The sequence below is a fragment of the Taeniopygia guttata genome, chromosome 1 (assembly GCF_048771995.1).
Source record: "Taeniopygia guttata chromosome 1, bTaeGut7.mat, whole genome shotgun sequence".
Lineage (NCBI taxonomy): Eukaryota > Metazoa > Chordata > Aves > Passeriformes > Estrildidae > Taeniopygia > Taeniopygia guttata.
Window position 1 is genome coordinate 101376019 of NC_133024.1, and position 26863 is coordinate 101402881.

The 26863-nt window shown below is 36.6% G+C and overlaps 1 protein-coding gene across 9 annotated transcripts in view; it reads left to right on the forward strand.

The window, feature by feature from the left end:
- CNKSR2 (connector enhancer of kinase suppressor of Ras 2) overlaps window positions 1-26863 on the forward strand; it is a 204120-nt gene that overhangs the window by 87211 nt on the left and 90046 nt on the right. For 3 of the 9 annotated variants that reach the window (XM_002196468.6, XM_012569489.5, XM_012569486.5), the window contains exons 7-9: window positions 1275-1334; window positions 6044-6112; window positions 22092-22238. The exons of 3 other annotated variants lie outside the window; for them this stretch is intronic. In XM_002196468.6, coding sequence (XP_002196504.4) covers window positions 1275-1334; window positions 6044-6112; window positions 22092-22238 — 276 coding nt within the window. The remainder of the gene's footprint in view (window positions 1-1274; window positions 1335-6043; window positions 6113-22091; window positions 22239-26863) is intronic. 3 more of the 9 variants (XM_030282021.4, XM_072934511.1, XM_072934519.1) reach the window with 3 other exon arrangements.

Below are 26863 nucleotides of genomic sequence, written 5' to 3' on the forward strand. Positions count from 1 at the left end.
GCTGTGTGATGGAGCCAATCAATGGACAAATTGCTGAAGGTACATAGAGGAGCTGGAAATTGAAGGATGATGTCAGGGGGTTTCTGACCATGTATTGATTAGTAGGTTCTAGATTTTTTTACCTTCTAGCTGTGGCAGCTGAACATGATAACTGGGGTTGATGTGATTAACACTATGTAATTTTGCAGAACAGAAGAGGAGTTAACTTTTGAGCCCCTATCCAGAGAAACTCGGGAAGTCCCTGGCTTGTTTTACTGGAGATATTATTCACTTTGTTAATTTCGGTGTATGTCCTCATATCTGCTACCAAAATGTGTGCCAGTTCTGGTCCCAATGTAGATTAGTCCAACTCAATACGTCTGCCTCTTTGCCATACCTGCTCCCCAGTGAGTGTGCTGGATTCCTCAGCTAGGGGCAGACTTCTCACTGGCACTTGGATTAAAACAAGAAAAAGTAGGTTATGGAGAGGATGTTTACTCGGGTGCTCAATGTTTACTTGCTTTCTGTAAAGTTGTTGAGGGAGATTCCTCAGAAGTTATTGAATGCTCAGTATATGCCAATTATCTCTCCTTTTTCCTTCTCTCAGTGTCATAGTGGATGTTGTTAAAATGTTTGAATTGAGACTTGGTGGAAAGGCATATTTGCGACACTGTTTTGGACGACCCATGCAGGAAGTTCTTCTTCACAAGCTATCCCTGCTTTTTCTTTTTTTTTTTTTTAAGAAGTGGGGTAGCTAACAAAGTTGATGTTGATTTTTTCATCGAGTTTTATAGCTGAAGTGTTCATTGGGATGAGTGAGGCTATTAAGAAGGTCTTACAACCATTTTGCAGGCACAATTCCAAGCACTGGTTAGCTGTTTGAAAGTTGTGTTTGCAGCATTGCCTACTGAAGACTCCAGATAGTTTAAAACTCAATGTAATTTTCAAAGCAATCATACTAAGGCATTTTGTATTTCTGGGGCTTTTTGGAAGGCATTGTTCTATTTGTAGTTGAAGAACTGTATTTAAAAAATGGGGAGTATTTATGGACATAACTGTGATAAACAGTTTTCTATTGCTAATTAGGGCCAAAATTATTTGGGTTGTTCTTGAAGAGTATAAAAAAGCACTATGTTATGCAGAGACAGATTCCTTATGGCATGTGTTAAAGTCCACATATCTTAAAGAAAGCAAAAAGAAAAGAGTGATTCTTTAAGCAATATGCAAGTTTTGTTTGGATGGTGATGGTTTGTGAAACACTTTAAAAATTCTTTCCCATAATGTCTTTTTCTTAGGGTATGTACATTAAGTCAACATATGATGGTCTTCATGTAATTACTGGAACAACAGAAAATGTAAGTATTGTTAATACTGTATGTTCAGACCTGGAAGCCTTTCTGACCTTACCTGTAGTTAATGCTTTCCCTTTGCTATAAACTACATTTTGCTTGCAAACTTGTGCTGGTTGGCTGTTAAGGACCAATGGCATGTTGGACAGCAGAATGCTTGTGCTTGTTTACCTCAGAATTGAAAGAGTTGTTCCCATTTAAGGACCAAGAGAATCAGTCTTGATTTGTTCTTGCAAGACACCTGAAATACTCTAGTTGATCCAGACAGGAAGCAGCTGTCTTGGAGTTACTTTGCTCTGTGAATAAAAGATAAATGTCTGTATTATATTTAGGCTGTTGTGCTGAAGTTTGCTGCAGTATTAGGCAAACAGCTTTTATATTTTCCATCTATCAAGCTTCATCTTTTAATAAATGAGTGCATGGAAATGGACATCCTTTCACATTGACAAATAACCATGTATTTCTGCATGAACTTCTGAGTAATGCCTATGGAAAGGAACACTTATTACCAGTGTACTAATTCTCACTGAAGGCATTAAAGAGCAATTAAAACATAACAAGACTACGTTTCAAAAGCCTTTGAAATAAAACCTCCTTCCCTTGTACACTATATTTAGGGAACTGGCTGTCTGTTACGAGTCAAGCAAAATTATAATTTTGGGGGAAAAGGCTTCTATCCATGGTCTTCAATTAATGTGGAGCAATCACTAACAACATTGAACTATTCCATACTGGTTTAGGCAATTCCTTTGAAAGATTTTGATGGCATTTTCTTAAAATGAAGCTGTCAGAAATACTTGTTTTATCATGCTACTGTGTCATCCTGTGGGAAGTGCAAACTACCTACATGATATTTACAGCTGCTGCAGCTGATCTACAGTGAGGTTCTGTTAACATCTCAATAAAATAGGAATATTATTTTCATCCTTTCATAGGAGCTGCAATCTGATAGCCTTTTTCCTTTCTGTTTTCTGCTGTGGGCAGAATATTCATGGGTCATAACCAATAGATAATACCTATTGTAGAATTTGTGTGAATGCAACCTGCCTTGGAATAAAGAAAAGTAAGGAATTTCAAGGAAAATAAAAATTCTAGAGAATCAGGCCTACAGCTACAGACATCATTAGTGAAATTAGAAAAACTAAACAAGCCAAACAGAACTACAGTTGAAGTTAATCTAGAAAATATATGAAATAAAGAGAACAATTTTTACAGTTGAATCTCTCAAATTAAAGAAGGAACAATTTCTTTCCTTGCTAATGGATTTAATTTCCCAGGGGCAAAGATAAAAATAAAATCCTAATGCATTCCCTCAAAACCCTTATCTGTTGTGATTCATGAATATAATTTAAAGCTATGTCAGGAAGCTTCAGTCATGATGACTCTTCTGCTGTTTTATGGGCTCTTTCACTCGCTGTGACAACCTGGAGGTGCTCATGGCAGACCAAGAAACTGCACTCTGTTATCAAGGGAAAAAGCTGCTGTGTGTTAAAGCAATTGTGAAAATGAGCAGTGCTTTAGCGAAAGAAGGGTGTCTGCTGCTTTTAAAGACACAGTTTCTAGCTGCTTTCTTTAACACACACACACACACGCACACACAGCTTTGATTTTGGTAGATAGGAGGAGAAAAATCTAAGCAGCATGTCTAGAATAAGATCACAGTGGCACACGTGTGATCTGACCTGCTGGCCTTAACATGTTTACTCTTTGCAGTACAGCTTAACTTCTAGGAAACAAGAATTCAAATTATCCTCCATTTCAACAAAAAATTGTGTCCTTTTAATTTCCAAGTCTTCTCTTCCAAGTGAGACAGTGACAGAATTTTCTGTCTGAATGATCCTGGAGAAGAACATATGTCTTTTTAAACACAGTATCATGGTAGTGCTCTCCACATTAATGTGAGAGAGTAGTTTTGTAATGACAGTTCTGCTTTTTCTGTCTGGCCTTTGAGGTGTTTGATGTCCAGCTGCAAAGCCCATTAGAGTTTGGATCTTGCTGTCTGGCATTAGGAGTCATCTCCCCCAACACATTAGCCCTGCAGATCAAAGCAGCTGAGCTCTGAAGCTTGGACTGAGAGAGAGCAGTGTTCCTTACAGGTCACTGCCCTGTAAGGGCTTCTCTCTGGTGGCCTTGTAGCATTAGAGCAAGCTCAGCTTTCCAGTTCGTGTCTTCTGTCTTTTGTTTGGAAGTAACAATCTAAAAGGGTGTGTTGGTCCAAAAAAAACATTTTAGGTTCCTTGTTGAGTAGCCCATCTAGACCATGTTGGAGAAATTCTTTTAATTCACAAACTGAATGTGTTCTTCAAATAAGACCATTTTGTCCTTTGGTTTTCCAATAAAAACCAGCATTTTTCTAAAGTAATAGCATGCAGTGCATCTCCAGCAGGTATGTGGCTTTGGAGGAGGATCTCCCAGTGTCACCACTTACTGTGGTCTGGTTTGCTTTGCATGGTGCCCTTAGATCACAGGGAAGAGAGATTTTCAGAAGAAATACTACCAAAATCTCCACTGTGGGCATGCAGCAATTGTGCTCCAGGGGCTCTAAACTGAACTTTCAGACAGTGTGGGTGTACCAGGGGAATAGGAAAAAGACATTTAGCCTAAAGGACAAAACTAAATCTATTCTAAAGCATAAATCTAAGGAGATTCTGGATAGCTTTTAGGTATTGATGTGTGAGCCTCAGTGACAGGTGCTTCCATCTCTTCAACTCCCTGTTGAACCGAATTACCAGCTAATGAGGATACAGTTGTGGTGTGGCACACTTTGTTCCTCCTAGCAGTGCTTCATGAGTGGATCCTGTGCTTAATGATCAGCATATGCATCTAAAAAAGAAAGAGCTTATCGATTCTCCTCTGTTTTCCTTAAATAGCCATGATAAAAGATACTGTTTTATAAACAATGTCTTTTTTTTACTGGAGAGGAAAAAGCAATAAGGAATAGGAGTTACACCCCCTTGATAAGACCACAGCCTTGATATCTTTCCACGTTTTTTTTACCTCACCTTGTGTTTGAGGCATAATTGCAATGAGGCATTTTTTAACATAGACTTTTCCAGTTTGAAGATTCTCAGACTACGTTTTAATGTCTTGGCAAACGTCACCTGTTTTGTCAAGATTTAAGGTGCAAATGCTGAAGACACTGTAAAGCAAAGGATGTATCGTAATAAAGTCCTGAAGAGTTCAAGGGTAATGACACAGAATTCACTTGCATTTGCATTTTAAAAGTCTTAGGTGTAACTACATCTGATCTAGAAGAGCTGTATTACATAGGAGGATTATAAAGATTTTAGAGGTATGAATGAGTAAGTGTGAGTAGTGAAATGGCAGACAGAAGACAGATTATTAGGACATAATCACCAGTGTTAAAATTTTCCCCCAGGTCACTCAGCCAGTACCTTTATTGCTTAAATAGTGCCAAAATATCGAGGTTGGTGTTCTTTATATAAATTAAAATGATATTACCAGCCCTGTTTGATTTAGGACGTTCTGTGCAATGTCTGCTAGAAATGAGTCATGAGTGACCCTTCTTTCAGTCTCTCATGTCTCTTGGATATCTTTCATTTGTACACTGTCTTTAACTTAGGCCATGAATTATGTGCAATTCAACTAAAAAGTCAGGGCTTGTCTGTGGGACATGTGTCTTGAATGGGGATGTACTACATAGGTTATTGCAAAAAGTCCACATTTCAGGCCTGGAGCATTTTCTTTAGATGAACTGCTATCCCACCTGAAAATTAAATTAATTTTACTCCTTAACATAAAATTTGTAGCAGTTTTTTTTTGAAATTTGCTCCTGAGCAACATGTTTCCTTTGGGTTCTTTTTTTAAAATGTCAGTCTCACCTTCTACTGTGGAGTCAATTAAGTGCCTTCTGGCAGCCCCACAGTATTGTGAGAAAAATTAGTGTGACTCTGAAAAACTGAAAGAATTTATTTTCCTTTGAACTTAGAGCTATTCCCCTCAGAAGACAATTGGTCTACTGTAAAGAGAGAAGGGAAAGTTCGTGGGGCTTTCACTTTAATAAAAAAGGCGGGTTTTGTTGTCGTTTTTATTTTTAGTTGGTTTTTCTTGTTGTTCACACTGAGGATTTTTTTGAGGCAAAAGCAAAGTACAAAACTACTTCGCCTTTTTGCAAGTGTGATCACTGTAGATTTCTGATGGTGGTTGCATTTCTTTCACTCTAATAGTGTTCCAAAACCACAGTTACCATTAACTTACTTGCTCTTCCTAGGTTGTATTTTACCCAATCTTCTCTTGTGTGCTCTTGGCAGAACAGTAGTTTACTAAAACTCTCTGCACCATATTGAAATGTTGTAAAATAAAAAGACAATTTTATGAAATTTTTAATGAAGAATTGTCAGCTAGTCTTGATAGGTTCAAAAGGCAGCCAGAGATTGGGTTTTGAGACTTAAGATATGTCCGGCAGGTTAAAGCATCCTTTTGTCAGGATGAAATTCAAAAGAAATCCTTAGGACTCAGTAACCATTTATATTCATACCTTTCTAAACATGTGATTTTATTGTGTAGAATAGTGCATATAATTTTTTTTCAACAAGAACAAACTGATTTATTAAATATTTCTTTCATTCTTTATTTCACAGTAGAATGTCTATCAATCTAACCTGATTTACATAGCTTAGCAATCATACTGCTGAAAGAGAGATGATGACCAGTAAGACCTGTATTCTTGATCATCTCTTTTATTTTAAATTCAGTCACCTGCAGATCGGTGCAAGAAAATCCATGCTGGGGATGAAGTGATTCAAGTTAACCACCAAACTGTGGTATGTATAACTATGTTCTGTGTCAATTGGAGATAGAGGTGTCGGGGCACATTAGCATGTGTACAGAAGAATTGTGTAGAAAAATGTGTTTTTATAAATCACTATTTCTTCTAACATCTAAATTTTCCTTTTATCTTTTGAAACCACATAGTTCTTAAGTCTTGAGCTAAATCCTGATCATCTGATTATTACAGGAGATATCAAGTTAGGCTAAATATCTATGGCTTGGGAGATCTGTTAGGCTGTTTTCTGCTTGCACATGCACAAATTGGTTTAAATGTAATGGAAATTTTGGGTTGAAGGGATGCAGGGAGATGGAAATATTGTGCTTGTGTGGGTTTCACATCAAGAATGCTTCCTGGGCACTGGAAAACTTACTACTTTCCAAACTTACCAGAAAGTGTAGAGTGTGGTTTTTGAGAAGACAAGCGTGTGAAAGTCCCATAGGGGTACATGGAGTGGTTGACTTAATTTAAAGACAGGTTTTAAACTTGGAAACTTAAAATTAAACAAACCTTTCAGATATGGTAGTCTCAAGAAAACTAATACCATGTAAATTGCCATTTGTGGGAACAGATACTTGTTAGTGCCTGGTGATTTTTTTTTAGGATTTGTGAACTGTTAAAAATGAATTTACCTTTTCTAAGGTAAGGTTTTCTAAGAGAAAAGGCAGACTTACAGTATAGAAAGCAGCTATTATTTTTCCAAAGTATGACGTTTCTTGAGAGTAGTGAAAGTCAATATATGGTATTAGTACAGTAGCCATTTGTTAGAAGTTGTGTTTTGAAGTTTGTGTTGTGTTAGAAGTTTAGAACTTCTGACATTTCTTAGAAGTTGTGTTTTGTCATTCCACATGGGGCTCCACTTCCAGCTTTAGGCCACTGTATATCATGTCAGCTCCTCTGCACAGATTAGGATAATACTTCAATATACCTTTCAGTTAAGTTTGAAATCAAATATACTGTACATATGTGGACCTTAACAGATGAGAAACTATCATTGGAGCTATGCAATATAATTTGATAAATCTGAGCAGGTCAGGGTGGATTTTAATACTGTTTTGGCCATACAGCTTCCTTATAAGTGTTGTATCCCATGATTACTTTTCATGTACAGTTGATGATTAATTTCTCTGGTTTTCTGCACTAAGGGAGCTTATGACATCAATTTAATTTGGAAAACACTTTAGAGCATTATTATTTTGACTATTAAAGCACATCATTAAACATTCAGTACTAGCTAGCTATTTTTCTCAAAAATTTCTGATGGTACTGTAAATTTGCCTTGTCAACTTGAAAATTTCCAGTTGTCTAGGTATTTATTCTAGTTTTCTTAGCACATCTACACTGCATTTATTTGATGGAAAGATCAGATTCTTAACCCTAACCTCACCAGTAATGTTTTGTCTAGCTTTAGAGTGAGCTTTCTTACCTACATGGATGGAATATTTAATGTAGGATTTGGGTGTCTTGGCTTTTGCATAAGCGAAGTATTTTCAGAGGCACAGAGAAAAGTAATTGTATTTCTATGGAAAAAGACCATAGGGAGCTAAGACAAACGTAGTTTAAATGGTGAATATATATAGTAATAGACTAAACCACACATTTACTTATGCTTTTCTTTGTTGTATCAACAATATAATTGAAATAGTTGTCATCATCGATATTGCATACAATGTATATGAATAATTTTCTTCTGTTCTAGAGTTAACTTTCTACAATGAAAGTCAACTAGGATTTTCTTAGAAATGGTAGTACCTCCCATGTTACCTTTGCAAAAGTACACTACATTCACTCTTCAATTTTATTAAGCCGAAATATTTCATTTTTTCTATATATTCTGCAGAATTGGATAAGAATCTTGAGTAAATCCTTTTGTACTCTAACTCCTGTCATGGGGAATTTACTGTCCAGTTCTAGGAATCTGTTTTTCTTGGAAGGGGTATTATTCTTTACACTGACTCTTGCTTAGGAGATAAATAATTCTGAAGATACTACATTTTGTTTTTACTGTTTATTGATTTTTTTTTCCTCACATTTGATATACTACTCACCAGCAGCAGATACAGGACAACTGTAACTTATCATACATATCATATGTACATATCATACATACCATATGTAACTCATCATACTTATATCGCTAGTATTGACCATAGAAATAACTGACTAAATTTTTTAAATATCTGATTTTAAAAAATATCTAATTCTAAAGCTGTAGGCAAGTGTTATTCACATGTACCTGTTATTAAGGTCATGTCTTGTAAATGAAGACTCAAAATATAAAAAAAAATAATAATCTTTAATTTCATTTAGAGTTAAAGCCCTTTTAAATTTTTTTTTCTTCAGTTATTTCAGTGTATTTATCTATCAAATTGAAGTTAATGTCTGTCTTTTGTACTTTATATTTCAGAGAGTAAATATAAATAGGAAGAAGAGCAGTTCCAAAGTTCCAAATTTAAACAACTGGTTTAAATATCCGACTTGTTCGATAATACTTTTTGCAAGAGTCACATTGTAATAAGTACGAAAAGGCTGGTTTGTCAGGAAGTCCACTGACTTTCAAATAAACAGCATGACAGAGTAGGAGAATGGTTAAGTGATTTACACTGATTTTCATTATGCATGTCCTAACACTGGGTGTCAAATAGTTTTAAGTTGTCTGTTGGCATCCTCTGCTTGTAGTGATGCTTAATCTTTGTAGTATTTCATTTGGCAGTGAAATCAAAGAATTTCAAGTGATTATTTTGATTGTCTGCTATTCAATATAAAACATGCATAACAGGATTATTCCACTTGTTGCTGGCAGGATGTTTGGGCTGTTGGAAGCTTCAAAATTAAAAAAAAAAAATGATTAGGCCTAAAGTCATTGAAAAGTTAACATTCAGAAAATTGTCCTTTAAACAGTGGTTTATTGAGTTTAAATAGATATGTGAATCTTCTGTGCCAGTTTTGCCTTACAGGACAGATGTATTCTTCAATAGTTCTGTAAATAAGGGTCATCACTCCCTCCAATGTGAGAAAGTCATGGACCTGTTGGATCAAGTCCAGAGGACATCACAAAGATGATCCCAGGGCTGGAACACCTCTCCTATGAGAACAGGCTGAGAGAGCTTGGGTTGTTCAGCCTAGAGAAGGAAGCGGTTTGGGGAGATTTTGTAGCACCTTCCAGTAATTAAAGGGGCTGCAAGAGAGTTTGAGAGGGAACTTTTTATCAGGCCCTTTATTGATAGTCCAAGGGGAGTAGCTTTTAACTGAAAGATGGCAAGTTTATATTAGGTGTTAGGAAGAAATTATTTGCTGGGAGGCTTGTAAAGGACTGGAAAAAGTTACCCAGAGAAGCTGTAGATGCCCCATTCCTGGAAACATTCAGGGCCAGGCTGGAGAGGGCTTTGTGGGGATGCCTCTGCCCATGGCAGAGGGTTTGACAATAGGTGATCTTTAAGGTCCCTTCCAATCCAAATGATTCTGTGATTCTAAGGCTCTTCTATTAAGATTCAAAGAATTTAAACAATGTCTTCTAAACTTCCCTGCAAATGCCATCCTTAATCTTCTCTAAAAGCTGATGTGTCTAAAATATTTCCAATATAAACAAACAAGCAAAAACATTTTCCTCATTTGGATTTCTGAGAATTTGCACTACAAATTCATTCACTGTAGTACTCATGTTTCTGCCCCTATATAATTCAAGAGCCTATTTTGGCTCAAGATAGTCCTTTCTTTAACCAACTAAAAGTGCAGGACACTATATTATTGTTTAAATTAATTAGTACTCTCTACAGTATTGTTTCTGGTTGTATCAGTGACAAAACAGTAGAAAAAATACTCCAAGCAGAAAACAGGGATGTACAGACTCAGGATGGTATAGGATTCTTGATTAACAGTCTGTTCCTGTGTAATAGTTTCTTTATTTTGGAAGCATATTTGGCACATTGCATATACTGTGAATACAAGTATGATATGACTTATGGATTGAGTACACATTTGATATGACATGATAGACTTGTGGATTCCAAAAATTTGTGTTCGTTGACTAAAACTCATTTGGAATTAAGTAAATATTGATGAATATGGGAAAAAATAGGTGACTATGGTCAATTATCAATCTGTTGCATGTAGAAGATGGTAGGTTTAATGTATTTAACACCTATAAGTTGGAATTGGTTTTTTTTGTCATCTTATAGTAGATAACAGTTAGCTCTTATGCTGCAGATTTGCTGTGGAAACTCCGGTGTGCCAAACCAAGTCCACATAATTGACTTACAGGAACTCTTTTTATATTTACAGTACAAAAACTTGCTAAAATTCCTCTGAAACATGATGGATACATTTATAAGATCACACTTTTCTTTGTTGGAAGGGTATAGACTTAGGAATAGGATGCCTTTCTAGGTACACATCCTAAATAAAATCTTTCTTTAGGAAAATGAAAGAACAGATTTTTAAGTTTTACTGTACAATTAGTGAGGAAAGTTCAACTTCTACAGAATGTCTTAGCATTTTTTGGGAGATGGTAAATTCCAGCTCATAGGAAATACTGAACTTGGGGTGCATGTGAATCTCTGGAGTGTATGCAACCAAAACAGAGTTTGCAGTAGATGTCTTCTTATTTTGGGGGGACAACCAAACAAACACCTGTAAGTAGGTATCTATGAAAAGGCCTTCAAAGGATACACCTTGGGCAGAACAAGAGCCCGGCCGAGGCTGTACCCAAGATGGATGATGGGTCACAAGTTTTCAAACTTTCATAAGTTTTGGTCAATTTACATATTTTGTTAATTCTCCAATTACAGCTTTAAGGTTATGAAGTCTCATCCTCCAAGTTTGCTCTCCTCAATTTGCTGTTGTTTGTACCTTATGGGCCTGAAGCTGCAACGGTGTCCTTGGTTGTCAGGCTGGAAAAGGATTGTTTTGTTTGACTGAACTGCGATGAGAACTTGCTAACACTTCATATGAAGTTCAGAGTTATGTACTAATGCAGTACAGAAGCTGGAAAATATGAAAGCTAAAACTTAAGGCATCAATAGTACAAGGAAGGGGATGGCTGAGACTGTCCAAGCTTTTAACATAGGATGTTTGACACCTTATACAACTTTCATTCACAACATCTTCATTTAAAACAGTACTTTTATTTTCTTATGGTCCTTGACTTGAACAAAAAAACAGTGCAGCAAAATTATAAAAGTTCAAGGGAAATAAGCTTTTTATTCAGTTTCCTTCAGTTGCTGTCATGCATGTGCTGTTATGGAGGAGGAGAGAGAGGAGCAGCTCCCATGTCATACTTTTAATTCTGTCTGAATTCTTGGGCTTTCTCTGTTTATAGATGTTTGATGCTTGATAAAAGTTAACACAAATATTCAGTTTTAAAGGTGGATGGGATTTACATTTAAAAGCTTTTTTTTTTTTTTTAATCTAGAAATGTTCATGGAAGTCTTTATGGAAGTAACCTAATTCTGTAGGGCTCTGTCCTAAACTCTGTCATTTGGCAGGATAAGGGGTCCATTCTTTCTGGCAATTGTAGTCTGTCTTTCATCCACCCTCTCAAAATTTCAGTATAATTCCCTATCCTGTTTTTACAATCTCCACAGGTATTGTGTAGTACTGAGAAAGGAACTAAATTGTCATGATCCCTTCAAAAGAAAAAAAATTTTTGTCAAATTCCCTTTACCATGGAATTTGTCTTGAGACTCGATGATGTTATTTATGTTACCTTTTTTACATGGATGAGCAGTTACTCACAAATACATTATTTTATATTGCATATGTCAGGGAAGCGTAGTATTGCAGAAGTGAAATGTGTGAGAGAACATGATCTTTCTTTTCCCCATGGGAACAATGCTGGAAGCTCTTGTCCATGCAATTTCTTTCCTGTTGATCCCTGGGGGTTGTTTGGAGTTGATGTGTGGAACACACACCACTTCGATGAGCACAGGCTCATTCTTATGTAGATAGGGTGTTGTGCCAGTGTGGGCATGCAGTTGCACTCTGTCTCTGGCAGGACAGAACAGCCAACAAACAAGTCCTTGTCACATCTGTTAGACCAGTGTAAGCTTTGACCAGCCCATGCTGCTTCACGTTTCTGCCAAACTTTAAATATTTCTTCTTATTAAATTTTCACACTTAAGCACACCTCTGTCATGTTCCAGTGGAATTTCACTTGCAGCAGAAAGCTGCTGCCATTCAGCAGCTGCCTTCCTCCTGGATGATGACAGAACTGAACTATGTCAGTTTTTCTACTTTAATTTAAAGTCAACCCGATTGTCTTGGCTGAAAGCATTAAACCTGGTTAACTGTGCCCAAGAATGGAAAGGGAACGCTGTCAGTGTCATTAGTAAATCACAAATAGTTATGGAACGGGCTCCTTACTGCCTCTGGCTTTGTGAGTGGCACATTTGGTCCTGTAGCCTGAGCACTGGCATCCCATGTCCAGTGTGCTCTTGGTTCTGTGCTCCAGAGCACCTGATCCTGACCCTCTGCTGCAGCTCAGTGCACTAGAACATGTGCTGGGCATGGTAAGCCTCATCTGTGGGATTGGTGTGGAACTGATGGAGCTGTGGACAGTCAGGCCCTGAAAGGTTGGCATTGCTGTACAAGTCCTTTCTGGAAGTTCTTTCAAGAAGAAGTTGCTGCAACAAGAGATGCTCATCATCTCATATGACTGGGACATGGCTGCAGTACCCATACACTGTATTTCTAGAAGTATTCCCTGCCAGCTGATTGTGGTCTTGCTCACTAAATTTGCTATGAGCTACAGCTCACTCAAAACCAGATTTCTTTTATTCTGTCCTGGCTGTACCCCAGAATGGACAACTCTACTGCTATTGAGCCCTGGTACTTTACTTGTGTGATTATATGAAGATACAGGGACAACATTCAACAGACAACATTCACATTGAGTTCTTAAATTATTTTTCTTTGGGGAAAAAATTTCTTTTGTAATTGAGGACATAGACTGCTCTGTACAGCTACTGTTTGGGAATACAAACCTGGGCTGACTTTTAGGCACCAAAGTATCTTTTGAAAGCAGTGTAATTTTAGTGAGAAATCTGCTGCAGACACCAGTGGACTTTTTCTGTGAGTGTCACTGGTGGGCCTTAATAATGTCACCACTGGCCATAGCCACGTTTCTGAGTTCAGATCCAAGTCTAGTATTTTTATACAAGGTATTCTTAGGACTGTACTCATGAGGATGTGTCTGCTAAAAACTGCTGCAGTATTCTGTGGAGTATTTTTGTGGCCTAATTGATAAATTCATCTTTCTGCACAGATACACTGGAAGATTATGTATTTTAATGGTTTTGTTTTAGAGGGTTTTTTTCTATTTTGCCTTTTTTCCCCACATGGTAGCTTTTCCATAGGGAAAAAAATCCTCTAAGTGGTGCTGTAAATGGTATTAATATTTGCAACATAAATATTGAAAGACAATATACTGCCAAAATTTTTTTTGCATATATTCCTGATACAAATCATTTTCATATTCTCAGTAGTTGCTACTGGCTACAAATCTTGGTACAATTTGTATTTTCAGGCAGTTTAAAACAGTATGTTCTCTACAGTGAGAATACTGTAAAATCTGCTGTTAAAATGGTTATTTCAGAATATATAGTTAGAGTATTTTTTATGCCAGGTAGCAGATATTAAGTAGAATTAGGGTTTTCTATTATTAACATTTTTGATGCCTGTAGAACAGAATACAGATTATATTACTCTTTTTGCCTCATAAGAAGAGGTTAAAAAGGCTTCTTGTAAGTGAATGTTCAGGTATGTGTATTTGGAAAGGAAGGCAGGTATTATTCTGCTGCTAATAATTTCCTTTTAACTGAGGTTGCTGAAAACTGAAGTACACTATAGAAAAGATGATGAAAGCATAAGGAGGGATGTCTTAAATGTTGTGCATGTTAACACAACTGACATTACAGTTGTGCACAGCCTGGACCACATATGAGTTAGGATGGAATAAATTTGAGTATTTGTGTGCTTTGTGCAGGTAGCAGCTGTGTACATGACACAGCTGGTCTTCAGGTTCCAGCCTGATCTTCTGTTGCATAATCTGTTGTCTTACTCCAGTGAATATAGGAGGTAACTGTGAGGAAGTGTAAGACAGTGATAGCTGTTGTAAAAATAGATCAAAACAGTAAGAAAAGCAAATCCATGCTGTGTCCCATGGGAGGAATAATTAAAGCAAGGGAAATACCATGATTTGAGGAGATGTACTGTGAACATATACATTTTATTTTAAAAACTCAGTACTGAATTAAAACAACTCAGTGGCTTGAACACAGTACATAGTCTATGGCTGATTATTTTAATAGAAGTAAAATGTAAAAAAAAGAAAAGCTTTCTCATGACTACATAATTACTGCTTTTTTAAGACAATTTCTTTTAACTCCATATACCTGTCCTTCCTTTAGCTAAGTGATGCTGCATAAGTTTGCAGCTCACTTACAGGCTTATTTTGGATTTAGATAATTTTTTGTTTGCTTGGTCATTAGCGATCTTAAGTATTTTTTTCTTTTTTTACAATTTCTTTGTACATGTCTTAATTTATTTTCACTATATGAATTCAGTCTCAAGAAACATCTGCTTCAAGGGTAACAGCACTCTTTATTTGGGAATCTCAAGTAGTTTATTTATACACTGAAAATCTGGGGGGGGTCAAAGACTATTGGAATTACTGACTCATTGGAATAATTCTAAAATATTAAGTTTTGATAATGTAAATCTAATCTGGAAGAAATGATATATGTGTATGCATGTATGTTTACATATGTTTATTGTTTTAATTCCAAGACAAGCATTTGGTGATGAGACTGTGCAATGCACACACACATAAGTCAAATTTCCATTATGAGATGAAGCACAGGGCCACAAAAATGAGTTCCTGTAAGGCAAATGTGGCTGGGAGTTAAAACTGCAGGGTCACTCCTGAAGAGCACATTCCTTATGCCACATGAAATGTGGAGAACTCAGCTCCTCCTTTCCCCTAAGGAAGGGGGAAGTCATCCACATCCTTAATCTGTGAGAAAGCAGAGTGTAGCACAGTCTGCCTAAATCCTGCCGGAGCCTCCAGCTCCTGCCACCAGCTCTTTGTGCCTGTTAAGATATTTATCAGCACTTGAGTTTTCTTAGCACTCGCCCAAGGCCACCCAGGGATGCTGAAATGCCTCTTCTTAGGCTGGGAGATACTGTCCTTTGCCAGAAGCCCTGCTGAAATGGATAGGCACCTGGGCTCTCCATATATTCCCTAGAAGCTCTTGAAAATGGGGCCAAGCAAGGACTCTGGTGGCAGCACCTTTGTTCATAACAGTTTGATTTCTGTGTCCTTGCTGAAGAAAGGGGTAGGGCCTGCTCATCACAACAGGGTTTCCAGACCCTGTTCTCTGCAGTGTGTTGCATTTATATTACACAAAAACGTGGTATCTGGGAATTGGGACCAGAACCCTCATTTCCCATATCCCAGTGCAAGGAGCTAATGGTTTCTTGCCTGTTGTGTGATTGAGGTTTGTGTTTGCATAGTCCCATCACACAGTACTTTGCTCCCATGAAGTTATGCGTGTCTTGGTGCTTGAGACACCTTCGTAAGGACTGAGTTTAGTCCCTCTGAGGATAAATAATGCTGAGATCCATGTTCTGAAACCAGATGGAGGATTGAGTGAAAACATTCCAATTTGCCAGTAGCTGACTTTTCTGGTTATCTGTACTCCTGGTTGAAGAGACAGATGCCTTATAATTGCCACACTGCAGACAGCCAGTCACTGCAGGTACACATATGAAAGGAAATGCTTCACATTTCAGAGGTACACAAAATCTGAACTGGAATCGACCCCGTTTTTTTAGAGCCATACCCTACAATGGGGAAATAAGACCCTTCTTCCTCAGAAATTGTGCCTAGTAACTGACCTTTATGTCTGTAAAATATATAACCAAACCCATAAAGTTGGAGTCTTCCATCAAATATGCTCATTTATTTGTTCTAGGCTGTTGTACTAGCAATGACTCAAAAGCAAAACAATGGGGTATCTCTGAGCTGAAGGTTGATTGTATCAGTACAAAATGAAAGGTAAGCATTGCTATTAAACAGCATCCAAGCTTCAGTACAGAACTGATTCTCTGTTTCTGGATAAATCAATTTTTTAGTTCCCTTGTGGATAATACAAATGGCTGGCTCCTATACTGAGGTGCTCTGTAGTCATGGTACTAATATTTTCAAGTTTGTTGAATTATGGTGGTACTTTGCTGTACTTTGCAGAAGTTAAGCTCTGGATCAGATACATGTGACAAGGAAATTTGTTTAGGGCAGCTTAATGAGAGGTAGTGATTTCTGCACTCAGCTCTCAGTTTGGATCCTAACTTGGTTTATTCTTGGGAAAGTCTCTTAATTGTGATCTTTACTGTACATAGACAAAAATGAATTTAAGATTCACTTATTTCATGGTTTGGTGGTAGTAAGCAAAATTTTTTGTGAAATATCAGGAATTATTCAAGTGAAAGATATGATTTTTTTTCAATGCACTTTACATACAAACTGTATTATTGTGACTTTGGGCAATGATACAGTGCAGTATGATCAGTGACATTCTGAGGATGTACAGAACTACTTTTAACATTGAATTAAAATTGCATTGATTTAAATAATATAACCAAGATACTCTTTAATTAGAATTGCAGCCTCTGCAATCACAATATTATTAACCTCTCCTCTTTTGAAGAAAACCATTATGCAAGTGCAGATGCTATTATCATGCTAGCTTAAGAACCTGGATAAATCCCTGAAAAGACATTTACTGCTCTCCTGACACTGCTTCCCCTACTGCATACAGATACAGCTTTCATCTCTGTGGTAGTCCATGCTGTAAACATCCTTCCTCACCAGTTACATTTTCTGGAGACAGAAGGCTTTCCATTAATTTTTTGCCTTTTCAGGCATCTGCAGTGAAAGGAAGGGAAGAAGATACTTGCTACTAACATTTTTTCATAGGGCTAGCAGCTGACTGTCCTTGTTTCTGGCCAGTGGTCATGGAAATCAGTCTGGTCATTTAGCAGCATGACACTGCTGAATTTCTTGTCAAATTCTGAGTTGTTTACAACATGCTATGTTTGGTATTTGTTATTTGAAGGGCAATGTGCAGTGTTGGGGATTTTTTTTCTTATGCTCTGTTTTTTTTTTCATGAAATGCAAGATGGTGTTTGATATGGAAGTCTTAAAAAAAACCCCTATTTCTTAAGGTGAATACATTTTTTCCTCCTAGAAGTTGTTTAGGTTTTTTAGCTGAAAATTGAGTAAAAGCTTGAAGCCTGAAATGTTAAGTCAGAGTACTCTGGGTGCATGCAACTCATTACAGGCAACATTAAAAGAAAAATAATTTTGGTTATCTTCCCAGTCCACCAACTTTTTAAATTTAGACACTAGAGTGGATTGTGCATATTTGCGTAGTTAGAAAATAGGAAATGGCTTAGCAGATTATATTTAGCAGCAAGGTATTATTTTTTCTTCAAAAGTTTAAATATATGATTACTTTTACCTTTTCAAAATCTACAAATCAGGAAATAATTAAAGTAATTATTTTCTTTTCATGGATACAGAAAGCTTTCATTAACTTTCACTGTGGTCACCCTTAGAATAGAATTATGCCTGTAAAAATATTAACTCTCTTCTGTTTACCATTTGGCTGTTATTCCACCCTCTTGATGATGTAGTTTCACTGTGTACTGGGTTTGCATACTGCTTTTAAATGATGTAGCTGTTCTCTGGGGAGACAAATCCTAGATTTTTCAGACTGTAGGTTATTTCATAGCATCCTAAAAATAGTTGGTGTATGGCCATCCAATTTTATTTGAGCTGCCTGCATGTTAATACTTTACAGATCTCCTTTCTGGATCATAACATACAGCAGTACTCATGAATGAGCACAGGAATATGGGAATACTGTCATGAGTGCAACTGTGTGAAAAAAAGATTCAATTAATGGTCATGCTTACTTTCAGAAAAAGCAAGATTATTTCCAATCTTCTAAGATAGTCTTATATAAGAGGGGCAACAGTTTCATTTGGGGTGGGGAAAACCTATTTAAGAGCAACTTTTAATTATTTAAAAGTGAAATTATTGAGGATTTAGAATAGAAATTCAAAATAAAAGTTTAATTTCAGACTGTTGTAATAATGTTATCCAGATGTGCTTGCTGAAGGCCAAAGAAACATAGAGATATTTTAAAATATGTCCCAACTTGCACAGAAGCATGCTTTTTCCCAGGTGGTGGATGGGGACCTCTAAAAGCACCCTTTGCTAAAGCTTCCTGTGATTTGAGTAGGTGGGTGCTTGGCAGGGAGATGAGGAGGATGTGTCAGGGCTGTGCAGGGCTCCCTCCTGGGTGCCAGTCTTGCCCTGCTGAACAACCTGGGTGTCCTGGGTGTCTCTGGAGCACTCTGGTGAGGCTGGTCCCAGTGCTTGGGCAGGTGGGATGGGATGGGTGAGAATGTGGATGTGGCTGATGCTGGTGCTGTAGGCACCCTGTGTGCAGGCTGTGTCTCTGTTTGGGAGCGTGCTGCCCCTGCCACCCCAGCAGCGCTGTGGATCTGGCCTCAGGCCACTGCTCCTCAGGTGTGGGTCGCCCCTTCTGTCCCTCCCTTCCCTGGCAGACTCTCCAGCAGAGTTGCTGTAATGTTGGCAAAACCATCTCACCATGACTCCATCCCTGCTCCTGGCCCTGAGCTGCACAGAGATTCAGGCACGGGCAGCAAAAGCCATCACTGGGCTTGGGCTGCCATCAAAGACACCTCTCCTGACTGCTGCTTCTAGGTGCAACTAGTTTAACAATGTAAATTTATTTTAACAATAACTTCCTTGGCCCTTAAAAATGGCCACTTGGTCAGCATAGTGCACTGTTTTCAAAATTAATTGCTCAGGTTATTTTACTGTAAGTAAAGTTGTCTGCTAATTCAGTCCTCTTACATATATATTGAATTTTCAAACCAGTGTTGAAACTTTCTTGTTACTGTCCTTTTTTTGCAGTACATGGACAAGGATGTGATAGGAAAGGATATGATAAGAACTTAAAAAATTCTGCCCCAAAAAAATGCGGTGATTAGAAGTTGCAAATTTTTAACTGTGGTAATGAGAAAGGAGATGTTAGAGAGAATAAAGCCAAATTGTAGTTAAAGGGTAAGTTACGTGTCACTGGAGTGAATTTCTGAAAAAGAGTTTTCAGTTCCAGATATAGTACCTGCTTTTTCTGCTTTCCAACCTGACCTCCTCAAAAGAAAAAAAATTGTTTTGCCTGTGTCAGTATGAATTTTGAGAGGATCTGAGCTATGTTGTAACTGAAAAACAGGCCTCCTATGTGGACACCTATTTCCTTCAATTGATTGTTGACTGTCTTTTATGTGACTTGTTCCTCTTAGGGCAATGTAGTTCAGATTAAGAGAAGCCATCAAGGCCTGTCTGAACAGCCAGAAAACTTCTGTCAGGAACCAAAGAAAAGCAGAGGATGAACTTAATTTGAAATTTATAGTAAACTCAGAATTCCACTGTGAAAAATTAAGATAAATTGTTTTTATTCATGAGCTTCTAAATTAAATAGATCAGATTTAGTGCTTTGAAGGTATTTTTTTCTTTAATCCCCTGAACTCTTAAGAAGAGACTAGATAATCTCCCATTTATTGTAATGTAATGCATATTTCAAATACACAAGACAGTTTATCTCTGCAAAGTATGAAAGTGTATTTAAAATAATTTTTAAAATGCTAGCATAACCCAAAAGCCCCAGTTTTATTTATATTCCTCTGGCTATTTCAGTGAGAAACAGATGGCTTTAAAGTACAGTTTTTACATGCAGTGTCCTACCAACTTAATTGGGAAGAACTTTACATCCTGACTCCATAACTGAGGTCAGATCCTGTTCTCCTCAAGGCTCCCTGTGCTGCTTTGTTCAGCAGAAGGATTCTGCTCCACAAATTGCTCTAAAGTTGTTGCATTAGGAAATTACAGTGTGCAGTACCTTAGGTACAGAGATAGCTTACATGAACTGTTGGCCAATAATTCCTTCTTTTGGACAGCAAGTGAAACCTCACATATGCCCACAGTGACATTATGTAACTGAGGGGACTATATTGCTGCTGAGGAGTGGTGGAAGTCTCTAAAATAAGAAAACAGTATTGTAAATAGCAAGGTATTTTTTTATAAGATTGCAGTGTCTTTACACACAAAGCTTGGGCTTGAAGATATTTTGTTTAAGTGTTGTTGAAACACAATGGAAACTTCAGTGGGATGTGAGAATTGAGATGGTGTTGGTTAATTTAATGCTTCACTTTTTTTGAAATATAATAGCCATATGCCTAGTACATGGGACTAAAATTAAGGATTTCAGCATGCTTGGAAGTTTTCTGTGAAAGCTGAAAAATATTCTATAAAGATGCTGCATGTTATCAATACCCTTTTTCTTTGCATACAATAACCTTACTGTAGAAGTGCATCCTGGATGTATTGGGCTTTGCTGTGGTGGAAGCGAGACAGGTAGGTCCACAGGAGCTGAAGAAAGAGTGATGGGATTTGAGTCACGTCTGTGATTCAGGGTTGTTGGTAAAATCAGTGTTGGCTCAAGTGGGGTGCTTATTTGGGAGAAGCAGTTCTTAAAATAAATGATACTAACCAAAGTGAGGCTTGTTGTAATAGGGAACATGGTACAAAAATAAGTAGCAACAACCTACACATGAAGATCTTGCTTAAGCATAGGTAACATATGTTTGTGTCATGTTGCACCATACCAGTGATAAGGAACATCTGTGCTCTTTGTTCACACTGCCAATTTGATTTTTAAAATATATTATTCAAATGTAAAATAATCTTATCACTTCAAAGTTCTAGATTTTTGTTTTTCCTCTTCTCAGCTGGATAATTTTCTTCTTGACAGTGTGCTTGTACAAATTGTGAAAGAAGGAAAATATCCATAACTGTGATCATTTACAAATTAGGAAAATTTACTTGTTTGTTTAGCGGGGCAAGGGTGGGGGACAGAGCAAAAAGAGGTAGAAAAGCTGTCAAATTTACAGAAATAATCACCTTCTGAGTCTACAGGCCAAGATTTTGAAGGGATGTATGATTCTGTGTATTGTCAGTCTAGATACCAAACTTGAAAAAGCATACTTTTACTATCCTAAAGCATTTTGCAATACATACCTTGTAATCAGGCCATATTCAGACTTAAAACCATTGTCACAACTTAAAATGTTTTAGTATTTGAAGTACTTTTTCCAAAAATGCAAAATAAATTATTGAAATTCCTTGCATTTATAAATAGAAACTTGTTGCTTTCCATTTTAATCAAGGTTTTAATTTTAAGATATTTCAAAATGCTATATTTAAATTAGGAAAATTTTATTTTGGGCTAATACATAGTGACTGGACTACATTTCTGTCATTGATTTACTGTATTTGTTTCTGAAATCATTATGAAAGAAGCACTATTTTAAAAAAGGCCTTGTGATTCTGACTTCATTTTTATAGCAGTGGGAAGAGTAGGTTTTCCTGAGCTGGTTTGTGTTAGCCTAAGCTGCTAGGAGTAGTAGTGTAGGACTACATGTGGTTAGTGGACTTTGAATAGTAACCACAAAGTACAAAATGCTCAGTTTTGAAATGAACTGTCAATGCAAAAGCCAGGGCTTTTTAACTTATTAGTCTCTAAAGTCTATGTACCAGAACTAAGTTTGAAAACATCTTGAGGTTTAATTGTGCATTTTCAGTGAAATAACAATAGTTTATTAATTCTAAAACCTGAAATGATGCATATACATCTCAATGCATTATAATAACTATTTTAGTTTATGTGATTTTTATGCGGTGGTTAAGTTTCGACATTTCTAGAGTTAATCTCCTTTATGATATATATACACTCCTTTATGTTATTTACTAATCTTATTTAAAAAGGGAACATTACATATTGAATAATGTACCTCAATTTTATTGTAATGATTTTACTGGTTACCAGGTGGGGTGGCAGTTGAAAAATTTGGTGAATGCACTACGAGAGGATCCGAGTGGTGTTATCTTAACTTTGAAAAAGCGACCTCAGAGCATGCTTACCTCAGCACCAGCTTTACTGAAAAATATGAGATGGAAGCCCCTTGCTCTGCAGGTAATAAAGCTTAATCATAAGTCATACACCATCATTTTAATTACAGATTATCTCAATGATGCTTTATTGTGCTTCATCCTCAGCAGCATATAGATTTACTCTTGTATACTTTGAAAAATTGTTTCTGAAATTATTTCTCTGCGATTTGTTCTCATAGACTTAATTGAAATTAAACCTTAGAACTTTAGAACTTTTCAAAGTTAAGAAGTAATCATCCCAGTGTTCTACAATGCAGAAAAATAGCCTCAGATAATTTTTTTCTAGCTAAGGAGAGACAAATATACTTCACAAAACGATACATTTTAGTTTGATTTCTTGTGGAGATCTCAGTACAGTATAACCTCAAAAAAGAGGGGATAAAAATGTTTGAGTTCTCGGTGTGATCACTCATAGAGTTATAGGAAAATTTATAAGGTAATTGTATTCAATAAACCACTTGACCATCAAAATTTCCTCATGTAAACAAAGCTGTACTTGTGTCAAAGTTGTCTTTGAGACTGAAGGCTTGCACCTAAGGAGGCAAAGCACAGGATGTCTGGCTGGGCACTTAATTTTAGTAAACCTGCAGCCTGCTGGAAGCCATGGAATGGTTTCATTAAAGCTATCATTTAACTCTAGGATAAAATGTCACTGTGATGGATTACTTTAGGAAATAAAAGTTATGTTCAGACTGATGAAGGCATGTAACTGATGAAACCAACAATAATCCATTTTTCCATTCAGTTCAAACAGAATACTATTTAGAAATGTATTTTGTTTGCATAAAGAGTGCATTCTTTGAGACTTTTTTATCAGCACACTAAAAGTTCTAATTAAAAATTAAGCACATATGAAAAAGAAAAGAATTCTGCAAAGTTTGGACAAAAGGAAAATGGGATATGGAAGTGCCACTGCCATTATCTGTGGTCTTATGCCATTTGACATATTAGGAGATACATAAAAAGCTAATGCCATGAAGAACTTCTTTCATATGTGTGTGTGTATATATATATGTGTGTGTGTGTGTGTGTGTATAAATATTTCTATAATGGTGAAATGCATTATAGTCTTTGAAACTAAGATTTTAAATGATTGAGATGTTTTGGCTTTTCACATATAAAGAGCTGAATACACATGTGACAAAAACTTTCAACCAGAAATTAGTATCTGAAGATAAAATTGCAAATCGGGATGCATGAAATGAGTGTATGAATGTTTATACTTGAAGGCTGCACTTTTTCCATAGCTTTAGTGAGAATATAAATACAAATGTAAAATACATGTCATTGCTTTAAATGGGGTCAGATGCTTTCAGACTAAATGCCATGCTTGGGGTGAGTTTGGAATTTCCTCAGGTGAATTGGGCCAGGCTCCTAAATACTCCATTTTGCTTCACTTTATCATTTATTACCAGAATAATTATGCTCCATACCCCACATCAAAAGTTTCTGACAGGTACTTGGGTCTTACTTAACTGATCTAACTTTAGATCTGCTATGTAAATATCTACGTGTCATTCAGGTTTCTCATTTAAACTCCCTTTGGCCAGCAGACATGCATTAGTAATTACTGATTCATTTATCTTGGTCTGTTTTCTACTGATCTGCCTTTAGGATACAGTGAATTTGCCCCTGCACATGCATCTTTCTCTGCATTTGATGATAAAGGGAATCTGGACAGCTGCTTTGAATGTAGATTATCTGTACTGGATGGCATTGACCCTAGATAGTGATTTTCTGTAATCTTACAGATTTGGGGAATGGGGAGCAATGGGAGTATTGGGGGTGAGAAGATCAGTTCTTGCTGTTAGCATGAAAAATATGAATATTTTCAAGGCTAATATGAGCACAAATAGAGATACTGTTAAACACTGCAGATATAATTCTGGTGTCATGATGATATTACTCTGATTTTATCAAACACGACACCAGGAAAAGGCCAGAACCTCATTCAGCGCTTATGTGTGCAGTGGGCATATGTGTGTCTGTTGTAATTTATAATTTTAGTGTGAGAAACAACAGTTTTCTTAAGTAGGCGGAGTGTGGACAAAGCTCCAGGGTGAAGTGCAAACTTCAGAAGATGCATAATGTGGAAATTTCTGTTGTTGGTTTATGCAGATCAGAGTTGAACAGATGTTAAAGTCAGCTGATGTTGAAGTTTAAATGCAGCCTAAGTGTGAAATCAGTACTGTATATTTTATCAATAATAAGTATCAAAAGAAGTTTGAGTGCAGTGTAATTTTATAGCTGTTAAAATATGAAGAAATTATGTTTATTTAACTAATTTTCTGAAAAAAATCTTCAGAAAAACTCTTAAGTGTAACAATTGCAATTTGATGCTGTGGCTGTTCTGAAATTTCTTACATTCCTGATTTACATAAAGGGGCTATTCTTCAATAAAGCTTGGGATGTAATGTGAGAGGAGAGGAAGGAAAGTGGTATCAAATACCAAAAAACATAAAGGAAAGTAGTGCTTAATACTAACTTTGCAAGCAGGGGAAGTTATGCTAACTTGTTTTCCCATATCAGGATGTCTTGAAAGATTTGAGAAGGTTATAAATGTGCTGTCATCCCAGAGTTAAGTTAATTGAACTATATGTATTATTCAGTGGATACAAGCTATAAGGAAATTGTTACTCAGTAATAATTCTGTTGAAGTGTAAAATATTCAAAAGATTATAGAGTGAGATATGGGGATGAAATTCTGATAAAATGAGAAATAGGATTAGCAAAAAGACTGCTGTGGTCTTTTTGTTTCCGCAAATGGATTGAACACAGGAAAAATGTGTCACAACCTAATCATATTGTGATGAATGAGGTGGGAAGGTGGAAGTTTGTCCTAATGTAGAGAGGATGAGACAAAATCAGACTTGAGATTTTTGTATATATCCCACCAATCAATATGTTTAACAGCTGATGTCATAGGTGTAGAAGGTAAATATTTCAGTGTATTAAATTAGAAGACTCACTTACATTAAAATTTACATTGTTATGTTTAAATCGAGAACCTTTGAAACTTAATTTTAGCTTTAAGTGAATAATGCGAAGGCATTATTGGCAAATGACATTCGGGTTGTTCAGTCTGCAGTTGTGTTTAAGAACATGAAGTTTGTCATTTGCAGCTACATTACAAACTAGGCTGAATGGAGAGATAATAAATGTGCCTGTGAGCTGGGAAAGTGCTCGATGAGTGTCCCAGCTCAGGCAGTGTGCAGGTACCACCAATGTATCGAGCTGGTTTGTGTGTGGGTGACAGGGTGTCCTAGGAGTTAAATTGTAAACTGAGAGTGACATATTTAAGAGCTTTCTGCCCACTGTTAGTGACCTAGGTTAGCCATATGCCAGCCAAACATTCACAGTCTCCAAGTGTGGAAAATGCTTTTAGATCATTTAGATGTTAACTCTATTTAATTGGCATAAATGCTTCTTAGAATTTTCAGATGTTTACTTCGAACAGCTCTGCGTTCGCATTGCAGTCTTGCCATGAATTAGGAGTTAAATGCAGAATACATAATTATTGATTAATTCTTAATAATTTCTGAGGTTTTTTTTCCTTTTTAGCAGAAACACTGACATTTATTCTTTTCATAAATATTCTTGTCCTTAGAATAAATATGAAAGGTTAGGGGAGAGAAAGAAGAAGAAGAATTATGCATCTGGTGTAGCCATCCTGAAACTGAATGGTTTGATGTACAGTAAAATAATACAATTAGCCTTTGGCTATACCATGCACCATTACATAATGAGTTTGTATTTACAAGTGCACTAATTCCAGCTCTAAGGTCAATCAGTACAGAAATAAAAAAACTCTCTTTTTTTCCCATGTGTCCTGATTAAAGAAAGTGCTGTTTGGTTGATTGGGGATTTTTTTTTTGTGTGTGTGTTTTCAGTGAGTTGATTGTCTGTTCTAATATCCATCAGTATCCAACCTCTTACTGGTAATCAAGGTTCTCCCATGATGCATTTTAGAATCATGTCCAAATTTGTGAAGTCAAAGGATTTTTCAGCCTGTGTTTTTTGTTACTGCTTTTTCAACAGTTGAATTAGGCAGCTGTGGCCTTGGGGAATTTAGTGGTTGCCTTTTGAAAAATTGAAAGTAATTATTAATATGGTATTATACCATAAATGTTAAAATGTTATAAACCTTACTAAATTTGCCTTTCAGTTACCTTTTTTGATAGGCTGATTCATTGTGTGAGAACCTAGAATGATATTGCATTTTGCGATACTTGTATTTCTGACTGCTACTGAATATGGTGAACAAACCAGTTAACTTTAACCCTTATTTTTTTTATTTTCCTTGTTTGACACAGAGGTGATTTTATCTTTGAACTCTCCAAATTTTTGTCTGGTTCAAAACCTAACCGAAATAAATTTCCTCTACTCTAGATTGTCTGTTTTATTTCTCCTTTCCACTTTGTGTTATTCTGGAGGAGGTTTCAAAGGAAGGCCTCTTCAAGCGCTGTTGGAATAAGGGTGAAAAGCTCAATAAAATTTCTCAGAGCATATGAAATTTTGTGTAAGTTGCTGTCAGCACACTAGCAAAAACCTAGCTGCAAAGTCCTCCTTTGTCTTCTGGAAAATGCTTTGCTAATTACTCAAAATAAAATGGACTTCATTACAGTGTGGAAGACTCTTCATCTAATT